Source organism: Anabrus simplex, chromosome 1, assembly GCF_040414725.1.
Source record: "Anabrus simplex isolate iqAnaSimp1 chromosome 1, ASM4041472v1, whole genome shotgun sequence".
Taxonomy (NCBI): Eukaryota; Metazoa; Arthropoda; class Insecta; order Orthoptera; family Tettigoniidae; genus Anabrus; species Anabrus simplex.
The window spans coordinates 344,487,779-344,510,132 of NC_090265.1; the positions used below are offsets into that span (position 1 = coordinate 344,487,779).

General features: G+C 38.1%; 1 protein-coding gene and 1 non-coding gene across 2 annotated transcripts in view; one reads left to right on the top strand and one right to left on the bottom strand.

Annotated features, from left to right (window-relative positions):
• Positions 1 to 22,354, top strand: part of LOC136856771 (ribosome biogenesis protein BMS1 homolog) — a 317,735-nt gene that overhangs the window by 13,465 nt on the left and 281,916 nt on the right. The window contains exon 2 of the mRNA XM_067134870.2: positions 7,323 to 7,488. Within this exon, the coding sequence (XP_066990971.2) occupies positions 7,323 to 7,488 (166 nt within the window). The remainder of the gene's footprint in view (positions 1 to 7,322; positions 7,489 to 22,354) is intronic.
• On the bottom strand, positions 11,532 to 11,608 carry TRNAS-CGA (transfer RNA serine (anticodon CGA)). Its single transcript has one exon. It is a non-coding gene; the product is annotated as a tRNA-Ser (tRNA).

Genomic DNA, 22,354 nt, shown 5'->3' on the forward strand with positions numbered 1-22,354 from the left:
TTATTTTTTAGTACATTTTTCAATTTATTCTGAATAAATAAATAGTCGCTTTTTTCTTTTTGTTCTACAATTGGCTTAATGCCGCACTGACACAGATAGGTCTTATGGCAACAGTGGGATAGGAAAGGGCTAGGAGTGGGAAGGAAACGGCTGTGAGCAATGTAAACTGAAGAACTCTGAATACCCAATCAGTTTTCAACATAATTTCCCAACATAGATGTTGTATCATGTGGTGGTGGTATAGGGGGTTGCCTCACCTAATGGTTTGTGATATAACGTAAGATTTAAATAGGCAGAATTCAGATATATTATTAGTATTTTAGTATCATATTTTAGAATAGTAAGAAAGTAGGTAAACAATAATAAACATAAGAGGAAGAACCAATAAGCGGAGTTCCGGAAGCAGGTAAAAACCCAAAGGATTCAAAATTAGGATGCGAAAAGAATCGATAACAAGATCAATAACAATTGTATTTTGAATAAATAATTTACAAACAACAAGTAAGAGGACCAATATACTAGTGTGGCAATCAACATCTATATCATCTGATGGTCAGGCAGGCATCAGTTTTTGAAAATGACACCAAGTCTCTCATGGTACATTGGCACTGCCGGTGGCTCCAAGTAGCTGGCCTCCACAGTATGCACTAGCCATGCATCTTGGTAGGTGTGCTATTTACCAACTGATGAGCCCAACTTAGCACACTGGGGCGAAATGCTGGCAACCAGGAATGAGTTAGCTGAAAATTTATAATGTCCAATAATGGACCAACTATATTGGTATTTTAAATGTACTCATTCAGGACAAATATTTCAGGTTCCCTATGGGAATCAACATCTATATCAAACAATATATGTGTTGATACCTTGCAGACTACCTAAGCGCCTAGCATTGCATATATGCAACACACTGTATTTCCAAAACTAAATATGTTTACTTCGAAATAATGGATCTTCCTTGAATAATACCTTATCCTAAGAATATTTGTTAGAAAACATTGAACATTAAAAACAGTCAGGTGTTTAAGGGTTAAGAACGAACTTACAGCTTAGTATGAGCAGGGAGAAAATCAGGAGAAAGTATAGAAGGGGACAAACATGAAAGCTCCAGATCTATATCTTCTATGCCCCTGAACAAACTAGTTTCTGCTTCCCAGCTGTACCAGGCAAGCAGGCATCCACATTTGCTTCATTTTTGGAAGATCTTCGTTCTTGATCTGGGAAGTTTATAATAATAGGAAAAGTGGATTAAAACAAGAACAATGTATTGAATATAAATACTTAGGCCTATATCATTCCTGCCCACTGTGGCTTAGTCTAGGGGAGGTGAAATGTCTACAGCTTTTCAGTATGGGGATAACTTTTCCTTTCCTCACACACAACATTCCACACTACCGCCATTCCAATTACATGCAGGTTCATACAATATGGTGCCAGTTGGGGCAAAAGATCCACATGGGTTGGCGCCCTGAACAAATAGTGTTTATAATGAAAAGAATGGGGATAACTTTACTGTAGCAAGGTTCCTAAATTTTACATTGTCATCACTTAAATGGAAAGTGATTGATTAGATAGCCATAACTTTCGGATATTGTTGTGGTCTCTTTGTGACAACATCAAGTGTTGTGAAAGCCCTTTTACTTACCTCACTGAAGGCAGATACTGGGCTATCCTGAGGCCTCTTTCTGTGTTCATTACACTGGTGCAGACACCATAATTATACACTCTTACTTTGGCTTATACTAAGAGTCATGTGCTTAATATGAAATAAATATGTCACCCCACTGGCTTTGCTGGTTACAGTTCTGCTGTAACTTCGCCAGTTTTCCTGAGGGCACATTTGAAAGATAAACCAGTGAAAGTCTTCGCTTGTCCCATCCATCTGGTTGCAGTCCTTCCCCGTGGTCTACTGTCCTCAACCTTCTCTTCCATGATTAACTTCTAGATTTTCTCCAGGTTGTCTCGTAATGTGTCCAAAGAACTGCAGTATTCTTTCATTGACACGAGAAAAAAGGCATTTTAAAATCTTCATCACCTGAAGAATGGACACATTTTTCTTCGTGCGGTCCAAGGCACACATAAAATTCTGTGCTAACACCACATTTCAAAGGCATTGGTATGTTTTCTGTCCAAAGCCTTTATGGTCCAGGTCTGCAATTCTGAACTGCTAGTTCTTAAAAACAAATTTATAAAGATCTCAGAAACAAATTGCCATATATGTCACTGGTAAGCTAGTAAATTTGGTTGTGCTCAAATGGACGCCTCTTTACAAGAACATTATTTATAGAATCAAGTTTTTAAATATAAATGTCATATTAAACAACTCTCTTTAAGTAGTATTGAATAGTGGGTACACCAAAGGATTTTGTCTGCTTGATTTTAAGTGAATGCTTATGCATTTATAACCATCTTTAAAAAGTTAAGTTTTTAGTGCAACATCCTGTTTGTTATTTTGTTTTAAAAATCTTTCTTCAGATAACTAGATATTTAAAAAAAATCTTTATATCATTAGGAAGTATGGACTTTTAAATGATTATGATGAGGTAAGACTTTTTGTAGTCTACATGAAGTTAATCTTCCTGTTACAGTCTCTTTCAAAACATTACTTTTACTTCCAGGTCTAAAATCTCAACTGTAATAGTAGGCTAGACTAATGAGCAGTGGTGAGATTTTAAAAGGAAAATTTTTCATTAAAAAAATAGGCAAAAGATGGACTTGAAAAACGACTATGTTACTCCCTCAAAAGAGAGCTATTTTAATTGAAAACTCACTTCAACACACTTATGGATGCACATGGCACACACCACTTCACAACATAAGGAAAGTGGTTTATTTGATTATACTCAGCACTTTAATATGTTTGAAAGTTAGATTTTGGCTCCTTGAATGCAGAACCTAACAGCAGTGAGAATTAGACGTTTCCTCTTCAAGCCTCACGATGAAACCTGGCGGAAATTTGAAGGAGTGCACAGCATACAGTTGTTTCCAAATTTGGCAATAAAGACTTTGCTTGTGCTACAGCTGCAGATTCTTCATCATCATTTAATCTCTCTAATATTCTTAAAATTCTTACAAGGAAAACAGCACATGAAATCCACGTTCCCCTTCTGGTTATAATTGACGCAAGTGCGATAACAGGTATAACATGAAAACAATATTCTCTCACCCATGGGTAACTAAAGCAGATATTGAGCTTGAATAATAATAATTATTATTATTTTACAATTATTGTGATTGTATGTATAGCTGTGAAGTGTACATCCATTTAGTATTAGTATTATTATTATTTACCTAGTTGAATGATCGTATTGTGTGTGAGGTTACGTCATGAAAGTATTAGTATTATTATTTACATAGTCAAATTAATATTATTATTTAACTTACCTGTATATATAAATTGTAATCCATAATTGTGAAACACACTGTAACTTCCAGAATGGTATAGGTATGAGAACGATTGAGAATATTCTATACATTATAATCTGTGTATTATGCACTCTCGAGTTTTTGAGAAGATTTATTTTTGTAAGGTAACTTTCTAAACCCCTGGCCAGGCACATATATAAGGAGACGATCTTGACGGTGAAGTTAGTCATTGGCAGAGAGTTGTTGGAAGTTAGTTGTTGTTTAGTAGAGTTATGGTGTAGCACGTATATATCCCGGGCTGACATGCAATATTTTCAGTTTCCATATCGAAATACGTAGTCATCTGTTTTTAACTGTGTTTCAAAGTTGTTGGCTGTAACCTTTATATTGAAGTGTTGGCAGTTGTTTTTAATAATGGTGGCTTTGTTTGATATTCTCGAAGTGAAGTGTTTTGATACTGTGATTAAGGTTATGTATGTGTTAATTTGTGAATATATGTGAATAAATTTAATTGTACCAACTGACAGCATCTCGTGTGCGTCTGTGTGGATACGTTAACTGGCGACCGTGACAGGACCGATGAACATAGGAGCAGACAACTTGTCTAGGCACCCAGCGATGGAACCTGAAGCTAGGAGCACCGTTGTTGAGAGGGAGTTCCCACAAAAATTTGAGAGTTAGCCTAAGGATCCTGTCCTGATGACCATCAAGAAGGAACTTGATCTGGGAGTGATCAAACAGTGGCAGGAAGAAGACAAGCCCTGTAGGACCATGACGCTGTGGATTAAGAGACAAAATACTGATAGTCGACTTGTCCCTAGGGAATTCAAGATGTGCTACAAGAACGTCCGGATTGACGGAGGACTCTTGATGTACAGGTCACACCTTTCCGACACACCTGCAGTAGTGGTGATCCCCAGACAGCACACGGTGGACATCCTTGAGAAGTTCCACGACAGCACGGAAGCCGGACATCCAGGAGCCGAGGAGACATATCAGTCTATATGATGAAGATTCTTCTGGGTCAGCATGCGTAAAGACATCCTGGTCTACATGAAGGGGTGCTACATCTGTGCCTGCACCAAAGTGAGCAACAGGAAGGCAGATTCCAGCCAATGAGGAAGACGGCCACAACACCCGTGGGAGGTCATAGCCCTGGACTTGATGGGTCCTTACCCTAGAATACTACAGGGTAAAACAGGACACCTAGTAATCACTGACCACTTCACAAGATGAATTGAGGCCTTTCCGATACCTGAAGCCATGACGGTACACATCACCCGCTTGCTATAAGACGAGGTATACAGCCGTTACGGTTATCCACTGTACATTCTGTCAGACAACGGGAGTCAGTTCACGTCAAGGAAGTGGCAGCAAATGATGACAATGGCATGTGGAGCACTGGACCACCCCTATCTACAACCCAAGGCTAAATCCAACGGAGTGACAGAACGAGGAGATGAAAAGGATGCTATGAGTCCACCTGATAGACAAAGAACATCGACTGTGGGACAGTCAGATACCACAGTCACTCTTTGCCCTGCGACGACGCATCAACCGTGTCACCGGCTATTCCCCAGCAGATCTGGTTCTTTTTTGACAGCTGTATGGCACTGGGGATTGGGAGATTCGTCCACCATCTACTTCGGGTCAAGATGATGCAGCTGCTTCCCTGGCACAGTGGCAGCAGCAGAACATCAAGCAGAAGCAAGCTTTGGCCGAGAAGAGATCCCTTACCCAGGCCAAAGCTCAAGATGTCGAGAGACCCAGATCTTCCTACCAGGCCAACAAGTACTGCAACATAACCACCCAATCAGTAATAAGATTGGAGGGTTTCACGCAGGTCTCACACCTAAGTGGGTTTGGTCCCATCGAGGTGGAAAATGGCTGGGCCATGGGGTCTGTTTACTGAAGACCAACCCTCCTGTCGAGGTCTACGCATCAGAATTGCGGCGAGTCACCCAACTGCTGCGCATACAGAGTAAGCCAGGAGGAGAGGCTGCTAATGACACAGCATCATCTGGTCATCGTGAGGAGAACACATCGATTATCATCAAGGAAGACGCTGGCAGCGAGGCAACCCCAACACGGCACATGCTGGTCAAGAGGAGGAGAGCACATCCAGTGACATCGAGGAAGAAAGAAGATAAAATCTACGTCCAAGGCAAAGTCGACAAGTGTGACAAAGTGTGGAGATTGTTTCAAATTATAGGGGGGATATCGATGCAAGTGCGATAATAGGTATAACTTGAAAAAAATATTCTCTCACCCATGGGTAACTAATGCAGATATCGAGCTCAAATAATAATAATTATTATTTTACTATTATTATTATTATTGTATGTATAGCTATGAAGTGTACATCAATTGAGTATTATTATTATTATTTACTTAGTTGAATGATCTTATTGTGTGTGTGGTTAGGTATGTCATGAAAATATTAGTATTATTATTTATGTAGTCGAATGATCGTATTGTGTGTGAGGTTATGTCATGAAACATGTGTTGTACATAGACATTGATATCAGTTCCGTTAATGTAAATACCTTTGAATTAATATTATTATTTATTCTTACCTGTATATATAAATTGTAATACATAATTGTGAAACACACTGTAACTCCAGAAAGTTATAGGCACGAGAACGATTGAGAATATTCTATACATTATAATCTGTGTATTATGCACTCTCGAGTTTTTGAGAAGAAATATTTTTGTAAGGTAACTTTCTAGATGCCTGGCCAGGCACATATATAAGGAGACGATCTTGACGATGAAGTTAGTCATTGGCAGAGAGTTGTTGGAAGTTAGTTGTTTAGTAGAGTTATGGTGTAGCAAGTATATATCCCGGGCTGACATGCAATATTTGCAGTCTCCATATTGAAATACGCAGTCATCTGTTTTCAACTGTGTTTCAAAGTTGTTGGTTATAATCTCCATATTGAAGTGTTGGCAGTTGTTTTTAATAATGGGGGCTTTGTTGATATTCTCTAAGTCAAGTGTTTTGATACTGTGATTAAGGTTATGTATGTGTTAATTTGTGAATATATGTGCATAAAATTAATTGTACCAACTGACAGCATCTTGTGTGCGTCTGTGTGGATACGTTATAATGGGAAGCCTGTGATCTCTCTGTAACGGTATATTCTATTGGGATCCTTAACCAGCGCCTTCATGAGTTTAGGTATGAAGGAATTTGCTGTCTGGTATTCAACTGTGATTGCTTCACTTGCCATATTTTCTTGTACAGTATTTCTGAGGGCCAGAACTTGACATCATGATGGCTGTAGGGTTGACTGCTTGCAATTCATACATAGTGAAAAATATTGGTCTTGATAGCTTTCCTGACAGGGCATCTCAAGGATATTCAGGATAGTTCTCAACAGAATGGGGTATTTCGTCCAAAATAAAACAAATAGGATGCTCTCCTATTTCCTCTTTAATTTCTAAATTGGCTTTGTGTATTGGCTGCAAGTAATACTTTTGCAGAGTGCTTTAATCCAGATCAGATCCTTCTGTATACTTTTCCAAGAATTTCTTCATTGAAAACATATTTACTTTATGCGGGGGAATGCTGCATTGTACCAAGGTAGCCGTATGATCGTCAAGAAAGCATTCTGTTTCTGCTGCTTGCAAAGATGTCTGTATGAGCAACTGTTTCAAAAATTTCCCTACATTCTTCTTTAGTTTTCTGATTTTTACATATTGAAGATGTTGAACTATTCTCTCTTTTTTATGTTTTCCATTTACCTGAATATTGATGTCACACCAGGAACAGTGTGTTGAAATAAAAAGAACAATTACCTGTAACATTTGGTCTCTACTGATGTGATAAACTAGGACCAAAAACAAATCTCTGTTCAGTATGTTTGATGAATGTTCCTTTATACTGTTTTAGTGTAAGTATGATGAATCATTTAGTATGGCAATGTAGTTCATGATCTTATCATACACAGGTCGTAAGGCAGAGAAAAAGAAATCTAAAAGGAAGCTGTCAGAAGGAGCTGAGAAGCAGACGACCCAAAAAGACAAAAAGAAAGTTAGTCGGGAGACTGACAAGCTGAAGAACCCCAAAGCATTTGCTTTCCATTCTGCTGTAAGAGCTGAACGGAGGTTCAGGAGGTATGTATTGTTCTATTAAAGGTACTACAGCAAATCAATTAGAAAGGCTGGAGTGACATATATGGTATGAATGAAAAACATTAGTGAGAATTCTTATGTAAGTTCTTGTGGGTAGGATTGTTCTGAATGGTTATCTGTCGAGTACTTCTACTTTGTATTACAGTATAATAATAATAATAATAATAATAATGGTGATAGTTCATGGTCTGGATTACTGTAGTGATGTCCTAGTTTGTAAATCATGGGCAGTGGCTGAGTGGTCTGGTAAGTGGTCCTGAGAGTTGCGATGCCAGTTGCTATGGAATATGAGTGGGCATCTCGGTCATATTCTGAGTCATGGCCCTCCTTCTGCTCAGGCAGCTAGGACTACACATTCAACCGGTGATCCCTAACCCATTTGAGGAGAGATTCTCACTGCAACTGTGTGTCAGTAGGGTACTATCCTGCTTCACAGAATTTACCGAGTACAGAATATTTTAAGGAAGCCTCAAACAGTGGAGTCCCACTTCCATTTGACAGGTGAGAGACTCCTTGGGAACAAAGATGGGGAAGAGATGGTTTCACGGAGTAATGAGATTATCATGGAATGTTAGTGAAGTGTTTTGGGTAATTCAGGTGAACTCATAGTAGATCCCTGGGAGTTACTGCACAGGTGGAGGGAATATTTTGAAGATCTTCTCAACGTAAAAGGAAATCTTCCTGGTGGTGTCGTGAAGAACCGAGCTCATGGGGAAAAGGAAAATGATGTTGGTGAAATTACGCTTGAGGAAGTGGAATAGGTGGTAATTAAACTCCATTGTTATAAAGCAGCAGGAATAGATGAAATTAGACCTGAAATGGTGAAGTATATTGGGAAGGCAGGGAAGAAATGGCTTCATAGAGTAATAATAACATGGATTGTTGGTAAGGTGCCTTCAGATTGGACAAAAGCAATAATTGCACGTATCTATAAGCAAGGGAACAGGAAGGATTGCAACAACTATCAAGGTATCTCATTGATTAGTATACCAGGCAAAGTATTCACTGGAATCTTGGAAGGGAGAATGCGATCAGTAGTTGAGAGGAAGTTGGATGAAAACCAGAAGCTGTCAGGATCAGATTTTCAGTATGTGCCAGGTAATTGAAAAATGCTATGAGAGGAACAGAGAGTTATGTTTATGTTTCGTGGATCTTGAGAAAGCATATGACAGGGTACCGATGGAAAAGATGTTCGCCATACTGGGGGACTATCGGATTAAGGGTAGATTTTAAAAATCAACTTGTGAAAATTTAGATTTTATAATTCCACCTTTACAATACTGTAATTGTCTTTATTACAAAGACTACATTAAATTACACTCGTGAAACATGTTTCGTCCTCTTGTAGGACATCTTCAGTCACAAATACAAATACATAATATTAAAAATAAGGCGAGGACACATTAAAATAAGTAAATGCAAAGTCTTTGTATAATGTACTTTGATAATACTGATACTTTGACAATACGGGCTCTAATATGAAATTTATAACGTGCAATTTAAAAATCAATCAAAGGCATTTATGTTAACAATTGGGCTGCAGTGAGAAATGATTGCAGAATGAGTTCTTTGTTCAGGGTACTTACAGGGGTTAGACAAAGCTGTAATCTTTCACCCTTGATTGTAGTTTACGTGGATCATTGCTGAAAGGTATAAAGTGGCAGGGAGGGATTCAGTTGGGTGGATGTGTAATAAGCAGTCTGGCCTATGCTGACAACTTGGTCTTAATGGCAGATTGTGCCAAAAGCCTGCAGTCTAATATCTTGGAACTTGAAAATACAGGTGCAATGAGTATGGTATGAAAATTAACCTTTCGAAGACTAAATTGATGTCAGTAGGTAAGAAATCGAAGAGAATTGAATGTCAGATTGGTGATACAAAGCTGGAACAGGTAGATAATTTTAAGTATTTAGGATGTGTGTTCTCCCAGGATGGTAATATAGTACAAAAGATAACCTCACGACCAATGTCACTTCTCGGTTTGTTATATAGATTTTCTGGCATCACCGATGTCCACGCCCTCTGAGCCTACTATGTATCTTGCATCCTGCCGATTATTGAATTCGCATCTCCTATTTGGTCTACCTCTTCACCCACTTATCTGAATCACCTAGACCATTTGCAGTCATTCTTCTGTGTCATTGTTAGAGCCAGAGTATCTGATTGTCGAAACTTGAGCAGTAATCAGATACTAGATAAGTTAAACCTTCGTCCGTTATCTAGTTGCAGGAAAGTAGCCGACCTTAGATTCCTATATAATGCTGTTAACGGTTTATTTTGTTCTCCCGAACCTGCATCCTTCTTTTCCTTACATGTTCCAACTCGCAAAACCAGGACTAATCCGCCCCTTCATATTCCATATTCCCGCCTCTCTCTCGTTCAAAGAAGCTTATTTATCCGCATACCAACCCTCCTTAACTCTTTTGAGAGGACCTTGGACATTTTTTCTTCGTATGCCTCCTTTAATCGATTCTTCCTTAACTTACCTAGTTCATTTTCTTCATATTCATTTTTTTTCTCTTCTCATTGCTGTCTTCTCTTTTGTACATAATGTAATATTTATTTATTTATTTATTTATTTTTCACTGTATATACCATTACTTATGTGTTATTTCTGTATTTATCTTACTGTGGCTAGCTATAAGTTCTCTTCGTTTTACATTCAATCTTCAGTTTTCCTCATTGTTTCTTTTACTTTTATATTTTGTTCTTAATTGTTGTGTCTCTATTGTTATTTTGTTAGTTTTTAATTTTTTCCTCTATTTTTCTCATTAGATGTTTTTTCCTCATTGTTCTTCCACTAATTTTTTTATGTTTGCCTTGTGCTACTCCACTGTAAATATATTTTTCCTTTGTGGAACTCTGTAATTTGGCTTCTCGTTGTTTTGATTTTCCAAATTAAAAAAAATGAGTTTGAATCAAGTTGCAGTAAAGGTAATGCATTGAGCTCGCAGTTGCGATCAACAGTATTCTGTAATAAGTAAGTCAGTTCTTAGATGAAACAATCTTAACATTGCACAGTGGGTCAAAATCGAATCTAGGAGGACAAAATTATTTTTTTTATAATGAAAAAATCAAAATGTATTACTTCTACAGCATTCTCATATAATTGCCGTGCACTATTCTGGGAAATAAACGCATCTTAGTGTAAATCTGTCACCATTGTTCGAGCTGGAATCTTATCTTATCTCCAATGCTGTGTGTACGTATCTCGCAGTCTGAATTGGAGAGTGAATGTAAGTGGCTGAGGTTTGGTTGTCTTTGAGGTTAGTGTGGTCCTTTAAGATGGAACATGCAGCTAATGGTATGATCTTTACATTTGTAATGGGTTTCAGTTATTAATGGGCGTAATTGTTACGTAATTTTAGCTATATTTGCATCATGTAATATTTAACTATTATTTTTAAAATTATATTTTCACTTAGAGTTTTAGTATGTCGTGTCACTCTGCGTCACTGTCTACTTAATGTTAAAATGTAGATAAAGTCTTGTAGTTTACACCTGTTATAAGAATTTTTGCATCCTTTTGCAACTTAATTATTTTACGTTTTAGAAGATGCCGCGCAACCAGTTCTCACACGTTTACAACTGTTTGAAGCACTGGGTTCGAAGATTGTGTCAAAAGTGGAACTTTGTGACTTTGTCAAAAGTAAATTAGGGATATACAATTGTTCTGAAGAGATAACTGAATGCCTACAAGGAGATTTGAAGGATTTTGTTGATAATTTTACCAGGCGGTGGAAGCAGGGTTTTTTTTTTTTTTTTTTGCTATTGGCTTTACGTCGCACCGACACAGATGTGTCTTATGGCGACGATGGGACAGGAAAGGGCTAGGGCTGGGAAGGAAGCAGCCGTGGCCTTAATTAAGGTACAGCCCCAGCATTTGCCTGGTGTGAAAATGGGAAACCATAGAAGTAAAGCAAAATTCATTTCAAAATAATCGAAACAGTCTTTCAACGTATTAGGTCGTGTTACGTACATGTAGTACGTGTTGGAGAGATGTTAAGTACAGAACAAAAATGGCCAGCCGGACACCAGTGGGATTCGAACCCACCACCTCCCGATTTCGCGTCGGGTGCTCTACCAATTGAGCTATGGTGGCCTAGGCCATCTTTGTTCTGTTTAAAAGGATCTGAGCTACAGGTCTGGCACTGCTGCTAGCACACTGTAGAGTGCGTTTAAGTCGCCCGTTGTGTGGCATGTCAATGAATATTGAATTTTCACGACCGCATTGTAATCGAAACAGACTTTCAACGTATTAGGTCATGTTACGTACATGTAGTACGTGTTGAAGTGAAAATTCAATATTCATTTCAAAATATTCTGATTGGTTAAAAGAGAAGATAACATTTTCGAAAATTATGTATGATTCTAAATTAACAGAAAATTTAAATCCTCCTACTTCATCCGCATCGAAAGTCGGAAGGCCTAGAAAGCTTTTTCATGAACATAGTGAAGAATCAAAGAGACGAAAAATTCAACCGCTACACTGCACATTCAGGACAAGAACTTATTCATGCCACACAAGTACAGTGTTGCCAATTTATATTTTCAAGATCCCCTAAATACTACCAAAAATCTGCTAAAATTCTGCCAAGAAATCCGATCTCAAATAATGTGCAATAAAAATGAGTAATAATAATAATAATAAAAAATCAGTTTCATTCACTGCAAAAATCAGACATTACAACACTGTCATCAAACCAGAAAGTCTATATGTGATCGAATGTATTCCACTGAACAGGAAGGGCTTACTAGAAAACATTGAAAAGACAGAAAGGAAGATCTTGAGGAAGATACTAGGGCCCAGGAAAGTGGGTCAAGAATTTAGACTGCGACCAAATGAGGAACTATACAAAAGGACCGAAAAAATCACAACATCCTTCAAGAAGAGAAGACTGCTTCTACGGACACATTAAAAGAATGCCACCAGAGAGAACAGCCAAGCGAATTCTGAAATACATGGAGAACAGGAAGACACAAACTAGCTGGCTTAAAGGGGTCAAGGAGGATATGGAGGAAAATAATATATCACAGCAGGCAGTGTACAACAGACAGGAATACAGAAAAATCATCAACAAAATTAAGGTATTCCAAGATCAAAGTAGCAAAAAACGGACCAGCAACAACTGGTCACGAGAACGTAAAGAAGCCCACTCCGAAAGGATGAAGAAGTACTGGGCCGATCGAAAGAGGAAGAACCGTAAATGAATGATGCTTAACGTGGTCCATAGTAGACCTATTCGAAAACAAGAAGAAGAATAATAAAAAAAGTAAATGTCTGCACTCACCTGATCTGTGAGTTTCACTGGGATTAACCCCCTGCCTGCGAGCCGGTGAGATAAAACTTATAGGCGTTTTAGTGCCGGATGCAAACTAGGCGAATCTCCTACCTCAAGGGCCACACACAAAACAGGCCAGTTCATTAAATGGTCTTCCTTCATAGCATAAATATAAATGCTACTCTCTCACAGTTCCATTATCTGTCGCCATTCGTCAACTAAGAGATAAGTGCCCTTTCCCCACGCATTACAAATTTATGATACCATGATCTCATAACATCGAATCCAAATAACATGTTTTCCACATGTGACTGCTAGCTCCTGACAAGAAATACAGAATATCTCGGAGACAGACTGGAGTACAAATTTAAAAATCATAAAATAGATAAAACACTAAATTCCGCTATAATAAATCTAGAATTCCACCAAAAAATCCGCCGTCCACTAAATGATATATTTCTCCGTCAACAGTTTTCTAAACCCGCCAAATTTAGCGGAAAATCCGCTAAGTTGACAACACTGCACAAGTATCATTGCACATGTCTGGAAAACGAGATGCTGCAAAAATGGTTAAATGAACTCTTAAGTCTCCACATAGAGCTACTAAAATTAAAAAGTCCTATATATCACCAGCTGTAAAACCTGTACCACTTACCGGTGAAGAGTCTCTACCATTCCTTGTAGATAACAAGTACAGCAAAAGCCAATATATATGAATATGCGACTTGAATGCAAAAATAGGAACTGTAATATTTTCACACCTTACCACATCATTAGAGAAACAAAACAGAAATGCTATCCACCAAGTGAATCAATAATAATAACAGAAACATCAGCCACAATAACATTGCAATCACTGGTTGACCATACAATTGAGCGCCTTACAGTTGTTCAAGAAGATGTTTTGAAACAGTCTATTTCTAGCAATGATACAGTTCATATTATATTAAAATGGGGGTGTGATGGCTCAAGCGGACATAGTCAGTATAAGCAGAAATTTACAGATGATGACGGCAGTGACACTGATATTTTTGTTGTTTCAGTTGTTCCATTACAAATGTATTCTTTAAATATAGAAAGCAACAATGAAAAGAAAATTTTATGGCAGAACCCACGACCTTCTTCGATACGATTTTGCAGACCTCTTCAATTATTGTTTGAAATGAGACTGTCGAATTGACTATGCAAGAGGTTCAATTAGGTGAAACTGAAATAATGTCCCTCCAACCAAGTAAAATAGAAATTTATGATCACTACATATATATTAATCAAACTCTATTGCTGGATGGAAAAGTCTGCAATTCTATTACAGGTTCATCAGCACTGAGGTGTTATGTGTGTGGTGCTGGTCCCAGAGAAATGAATAACACACTCACAAAAACAGTTTGTCCTGAAGAGAGCTATAAATTTGGATTATCTACCCTCCATTGTTGGATCCGTTTTTCTGAATGCCTGCTACATATTTCTTACAAAATAGAAATTAAGAAATGGCAAGCAAGAGGGGATGAAGATAAGACAAAAATAGAAAACAGAAAGAAAGTAATACAAAATAAATTTCGATCAGAAATGGGTCTGCATGTTGACAAACCAAGATCTGGAGGCGTCGGAAATTCGAATGTTCACAACACTTTTCGCCGTTTTTTTTTGAGGATCCAGTCTTGTCATCCCAAATTACGGGTATAAATGAAGAGCTAATCAGATGTTTCTCTACAATTTTGTGTGCTGTTTCTTGTCAGTTCCCTATAAATACACCCGCTTTCAAAACTTACACCCAGGATACAGCAAAATTGTATCTAAATCTGTATCCATGGTATTATATGCCAGTCACTGTGCATAAAGTATTAATTCATGGTGCAGTTATAATTGATTTTTGTATTATACCTATCGGGCAGTTGTAAGAAGCAGCCCAAGAAACACATAACAAAGATTTGAGAAAATACAGATTTGGACATTCTAGGAAATCCTCATGAAAACATACAAATGAGGACATATTAAATATGCTGCTGATATCTTCAGACCCAGTAATATCTCATAAAACCAAAATTCAACATAAAACGAGGAAAGCATTATCCAGTGAAGTATTACTACTTCTGAAAGAACCAGATGTACCGGCTCATCATGAACAGCATGAGGCAGTGAATGACGATGATACTTCAGATGACACATGTGATGAGTCATCAAGGTCAGGGTCATCGAGTGATTAGTGATAGTGACTGAAGTGCTGTCTGCAATTATCCACAATTGCAATCTTCCAAATTAAAGGTAAACTGAGTACAATCTATTGTAGTTTATTGTAGTTTAGGCTCTGTCCACTTCCTAGTCATAGACAATTTCTTGCATGTGTAGATGTAGCTTAAAAAAGGTCTTAACTGATGTTTATTATGACGTAAACAAATTATATACGTTGCTTTCACTCTAAATTCATGATTAAAACGTAAAAATAATTTTGTCCCCCTAGATTTCGATTTTGACCCACTGTGCATTGGTCTGTTTTCAGACCAACTTTGCTTTACAGCAGCAAAAGCTGTGTGGATTGAGGATATCTTATTCATAAGTTAGAAGTAACGGACATGAAAGTGGCGAGAATGATTGCTGGTACAAACAGGTGGGAACAATGGTAGGGGGCACTCAGAATGGGGGTGAAAGAAAGGCTAAGTTAGGAATGAACTCGATGGATGAATCTGTGCACATAAACCGGCTTTGGTGGTGGAGTCATGTGAGGTGAATGGAGGGGCATAGGTTACCTAGGAGAATAATGGACTTTGTTTTGGAGGGTAAGAGAAGTAGAGGGAGACCAAGACGACGATGGTTAGACTCAGAGCAGTTACCTCGAAATGAAGGTCTGCAGCGTCATAAAAATTTGCCTTGATATTTCAAATTTTTTGGGGGATAAAAAGTTAAATATTTGAACATCTTAGAATTTTTCCATCGGTTACAGCCTAACAGCTGTCATTTTGCCAGATTTCAATTTTCTAGCTTGCCTGGCAAATTGTGCTGACACCAAGCTCGATAGCTGCAATCGCTTAAGTGCGGCCAGTATCCAGTGTTTGGGAGACAGTAGGTTCGAACCCCACTGTCGGCAGCCCTGAAAATGGTTTTCCGTGGTTTCCCATTTTCACACCAGGCAAATGCTAGGGCTGTACCTTAATTAAGGCCACAGCTGCTTCCTTCCCATTCCTAGCCCTTTCCTGTCCCATCGTCGCCATAAGACCTATCTGTGTCGGTGCGACGTAAGTCTTTTCAGGAAACCTTTAAGCCCATGATTTACAAAACTATACTCCACTGGGAGAATGAAATTCTTATGTTCTTATGCTGAGCTCCAAATTTCAAAAACCCCCAGTCTGGCCCCCTCAGGGAATTTTGGGAATTTTCAATTTTTCTAGGGATCCTGATGTCATCAGCTACTCTGGTAGTGATTTTTAAGTTTGTAAGATTCCTCAAAGTGCCTAATTAATACACGTCTTTTTTTTCATTTTTATAACTTTATAGATTGCTCTAAACCAACTTCCATTAATATATATAGATTAAAACAATAATGAATAACAGTGTTCTCCCTAGGAACTTTTTAATGGGCTCACCACACCGCCTAGCTGTTTTTACAGACTGCCCGGCTAACATATTCTAGATATGTGCTAATTACATAATATTAATACATCTTTTTGCTCTCTTTAACATCAATTGGTATGCAAAAAAGCCTCACAAAAACTGCTCAATATTGTATAAAATAGAATTTAAAAATTAACATTAAGGAAACAAAAGTAATAGTTTGTAGAAACTTTAAGAAAAGAAAAGTTGTGGATTGACGGTGTAGAATTAGAAATAGAAGTATAGATTGCTCCATTTACATATTTATAGATTAAAACAATAATGAATAACAGTGTTCTCCCTAGGACTTTTTTAATGGGCGCACAGACCACCCAGCTAACATATTCTACAGGGTGTCCGAGAAGTTCCCGTACCCTTAGTTTCATATGTTTCATGTTATATTGGAGTACTTACATATAAAAACTATGAATCCAGGGAATCTGTATGTGCACCATCATGCCTTACACAGAGTTCTATCCGTCTCCAAGTCCTCATTGACATCTTGCGGAGCATCTCAGGAGTTATGGAACGAAAGTCTTCCTCCACACTTTGGCGCAATTCTTCATTAGTCGTGTACCGACGTTGAGCCACATGGGACTTGATTATTTCTCACAATGAGTTGTCTGGCGTAGGTCCGGGCTTCGTGGTGGCCATTTTAACGGGGCTGGAGATGTTGGTGAGCCACGGCCAATCCAGCGGCCTTGAAATTGTTCATCAAGGAACTCGTGCACCTGAATAGCAAAATATGCTGGAGCCCTATCCTGCTATAACCACACATGACCCATGATTCCCTTGTCTTGAAGCTGAGGTATTAACCAAGATTGTAAAATATGCAAATAAAATTTTCCATTCACATACCCATCAAAAAGTACGGTCTGCACAAGTGACGTGATGATATCCCAGCATATACCATAACATGAGGGGGGTTCCTTTCCAACTCTTGCACATAATGAGGATTTTCCTTAGACCAGAAAACCGCATTCTTCCTATGTGAACTGCGATATATCGCACATTCATCAGAAAATAACACTCTTGAGCGAGACACGGCAGTTGGGAATTGTTCCAACAAAGCACGGCAGGCTGCAACTCTTTGCTGTATGTCATTGTCAGATAATTCATTCACGTGCATCGGCCTAAATCCTTTCATTTTCAAATCTCTCTTAATGTTGTCATGCATTGTTGACCGTGGTACTTGAAGTTCAGCTGCTCTTTTGCGAACGGATTTCAATGGAGACTGCTCAATTGATTGAGTGACAGCGGCACACGTTTCTTCCTGCGTCTTCGTACGTCCACTACGCGGCCTGTCTTTGACACTGCCTGAAGCAAACGCACATTTCTACCAATCAAGCAGAGTAGCTTTACGAGGTGGGGCACTAGCCTTGCATCTTGGGAGGTGTGCTAAGTCCCAACTGACGAACCCAACTTAGCATACAAGGGCGAAACGCAGGCAACCAAGAATGAGTTAGCTGGAAAATTTATAAATTCCAATAACGGACCATTGTATTGGTATTATAAATTTACTCATTCAGGACAAATATTTTAAGTTCCCTATGGGAATCACCATCTGTAACATCGCACATTTCTCGTTATCCATTCTTGTCTAACAACAAATTATCTCCCTTCAAAAAAAAATCGTCTTCTTAAATCTGCTCAGGACTTGGTTGTTGCAAAATGTGTTTGTATATTTGCACTAAACTGAAGGTCATATGGGACATTTAGAGCTGATGACTTTCTGGATCTTGCTCAGACATTGGTTGATGCTGGAGCTATGTATGGAAAAGTATCCGCAACAGATATCATAACTCATCCCATCAACTGTATCCCGACACATGGCAGAAAGCGTCTACAAATTAATTTATTGACAATTAAGTATTTATTTATTTTCCACCTAGTCGATACAGTGATTGCTTAAGGCAACTTAATGCTTAAAAGTGGTACATGTTTCGTATATTATCAACATCTTCAGCCACATAACACTGTTTAGATGAAAAATGCACAAATTGACAAAGTACAAATGCTTTAGAGGAAGTGTCCTTAAAATTAACATAAGATTGACAATATTAAAACAAACAAACAATCTTAAGAGAAAACATATAAATTCTTCTTCAATTGAAGCAGTTGTCAGGGAAACACTTGTACAATATTCCATAGAGAATATGTCCTAATGAATATTCTGTTCTTAATAATTCATGAAAAAAGGTCAATTTATAAATTGAAATTATACAATTTATTAGTAATTGTTGAAATGAAGAAATCCAGTTAACACAATGTGGCTCCAGTTACTAATGCAGATGAAAATATTACTAATTCCTAGTTGTCAATTCGTATTAAGCCTGCTTTCCTTTGGAACAGTAACTCCTGTCATTCTTTCACAGTCTTGTGTCTGGAGTAATATTGATGATGCGTTCTTCCTTGCTCTTGCACCTGAGGAGGTGGAGGAGCGGGGGGCTATAGGTGTGTCAAGAACCTCCTTGCTGTCACCTATAGCTTCAAGTGAGGAGGAATATTTTGTAGGGCTATTTGTAGGTGGAGAAATTTCAATTCTTTTCTCGTGATCTTTCTCAAGCATTTTCAAATACACTAGAATTTGATAATATAATGGGTTCTTATATTCTACAGTCTCAATAAGGTTATTATTTTTCTTTACAAGTTGGTCTAGATGAATGTATAGATCTTCATAAGTGTTCATTAAGCTACCCTTTTTTAATTTTTTTATGATGGTCAGGTCTTGTTCTATGTTGGTAAATTTATGACCTGTGGCCATCATGTGTGATCCCACAGCTGAGAATCTTCTATGTTTTTCAGCATTCACATATTATGTTCGGAGGAACTCAACTGTATGAGTAGAAAGGAATGCGCAGCCATCACGGATATGTAGCACAAAAAGAACCATCACGTAACATGCATGGTTTCTTATTTTTTTTCCAAAAGAAAGAAACTGTGGGAAGAAAACATGAAGTAAGGGGGGGGGGGGGGGGGGGGGGGAAGGGTAATACAAGCCTTCTGAACTGGATCCGAACCTTAAAAGTCGTATTTGGTGGGTGTTGATGGGAAAGACATTCGTTATATGTGCTGTACGGCCTGTGGTGAACTTACAACTTTTATTATAATTTGGGTCCACCTTATTCAATACATAAAAATTGTTGCGTAGACTTAATTACAATATATATTTCAATCAGTGCTAGTTTTGACGCCCCTCTTCATCATCATCAGCTGATAGAAGTTTGTAGAAAAATTGACAATCATATAAGTTTACCAACATCAAATTGATCACAATTTCAAACCATATTAACAATATGAAACTGTATTAAAATATACATTTACATGGAGTGTTGAAATAGATTTGAATACGGTTACCGTACTCAGCATACCACATGTAAACGGGCTTTCAGGTCTTATTGTGTTTTACTTGCGTTCTAGAAAACAAAATCAATTTTTCTTAGTACGGTTACAGTGGCATGTAAACGTGAAATGTAGGGTAATGAAATACAGTAAATCAAAGAATATGAGAAAAATGCTAGTAAATATGAAAGCCACTGCTGCAGATGCTCAATCGTCATTTGTTTCACAAGTGTTGCTGGTTGCGCAAATAGCTGATCTCGCAGGATATCGTACTTTGCGAGAGACGAGACTGTTAGTTACGGAAGTCTACCTTGCTCACATTCGAGTTCCGTATCTGTCCCGTGAAAATGCTGTCTCGATAGTAAGCGATGGGTTCAAAATGGCGCCTGCGGTCATTTACTGTGCGTGAGAAACTTAAACTTGTAAGCGAAGCTGAAATATACGGAAATCATGCCGTTGGCAGAAAGTACGATATTGATGAATCGTGAATTCATGATTCATTTAAGAAGAAGGAAAAACTATTGAAAAGTAATGGCGATCGCAGAGCGTTCCGCGGGCGGAGTGCAGTGTTTCCGGAAATTGTAGAAAGATTCCACAAATTTGTGATAGAAAAACATGAGTTAGGAAATGATGTTTCTAGTGAAATGTGTTAATTGAAAGCACTAGAGATCTCAAAAGAACTCAAAACACAGGGTTTTACTGCAAGCCGCGGGTTGATCTGAAACTTTTATCGGAGAAAGGGATTATGCGTTCGGAGACGTACGTCTATTTCACATTGTCTCCCTGGGTCATATGAAGAAAAATTAATGGCCTTTCAGTGTCACATTATTCATTTGAGGAAGCAAAATTCTTATTTGCTGTCGCAAATTGTCAATGCTGACCAGACACCTGTCTATTTTGAAATGCCGTTGGAAAATACAGTGGATACGAAGGGTTCTAAAAGTGTAACCATCAAAACAGGTTGTAACGAAAAGCAACAATGCACGGTAATGTTGTGTGTATAGGCGGCTGGAACCAAATTCCCTCCATATGTGGTTCTGAAAAGGAAAACACTTCCGAAAGGAAACTTGCCGTCCTGTGTTATTGTTAGAACACATGAGTCTCTCTGGATGGACAGTGCGTTAGTGGAGGACTGGGTGAAGTGCATTTGATACGTCGCCCGGGGCTTTGTTAAAAAAAAAAACGAAACATGCTTATGTTGGACAGTTACTGAGGACATACAACTGACGCTGTAAAAGATATGATGAGGAAAGGAAAAACTTATCTTGCGATAATTCTCGGAGGACTCACTTCTATTCTACAGCCGTTGTATGTTTGCGTGAACCGGCCTTTCAGAACTGCAATGAAACAGTTGTACACCAAATGGATGTATGATGGTGATAATGCGTTAACACCAACCGGACGAGTGAAGAGGCCTGAAGTGCGATTACGGTGAATTGTGAATGATCTGAGTATTGGACCGATTTTATTTATGATTTTTGTGATGATTTGATTAATTGTAAGCTGTTTGAATTTATATTTGTGGTATACAGTTTTTGAAGAAAAGTAAATAGGTATGTAAGTTATTTGATTTTATATTTTTTCCCCTATTTTGCCGCCTCAAATTTAGGGTGTGGGTCTTATTCGGTGGCGGGTGGTATTCAGGATTATACGGTATGTACCAATTCCTACACCTCTCTCCCTTTTTAGCAGCCACTGTTTGCGTAACACTTTTACCATACGCGACACACTTTGATGCTGACTTGCATGGTGACGTATCTGAAATACTTTTTTTCTTTTCTTGATTAGGTAAAAGCTTTATTATGAATGAGGCATGCATGAATGACAAACATTCCAATCTTCCCAGGTCATCAAACTCCACGACTATGCCACAACCTGTCAAAGTAATGAAGTTAGCCTTGTGGGCTGATGTTGGTGATGGTCCTACTCCAACAGATGAGCTGGAAATATATTTCAACCAAAATTGTGGAATGGAAGTATTCAAATCTTCACCAGATTGTCAAGAAAGTATTATATATACAAGTATCAAGTTGAGCTTCAAAGAAAAATTTCAGTTCAGTGGGCTTCATTCTCAACGTATGGCGGTTTCTTCTACACCCAGACAATATTGATGCTCTTCTTTTTATTCACACTAATTCCACCATCATTGATCAGTGACCAATAAACTATGCTCACTAAGTAAAAGTCGTGTTCGGGTTTGTTTTTGTTGTTGGCATATTACACGTCATTTCAATTTGTATTGTGTGTTGAGTTAAATACTATTAAGGCCCCTTGATAATAATAATAATGATAAAGTTATTATTATTATTATTTATTAACAATGTGCAGTAAAATGAGCCTACTTTGAAATTTGTCATTAGCGAATGGGAATTCGTATAGTGAGTGATCTCAATAGAATTGTGAAGTGAAAATTTTTATGTACATGGCGCACACGTTATTGCAGGGAATTAGTTAAGGTTAGTCTACTCAGCCTGCCAAGTGCAGTGGACTGTGGTGGGCTGTATGAGACCAGTACTGAGGGCCAGTAAGCAGCCGCATCAGAAGAGCTAACTATTTGAGTGAAAGATATTGAGAAGCAGATGTCAGAATGTAGGACCGAAAGAATACTGGAATTCTGTAAAATTAGCAAAAAGTTGTCA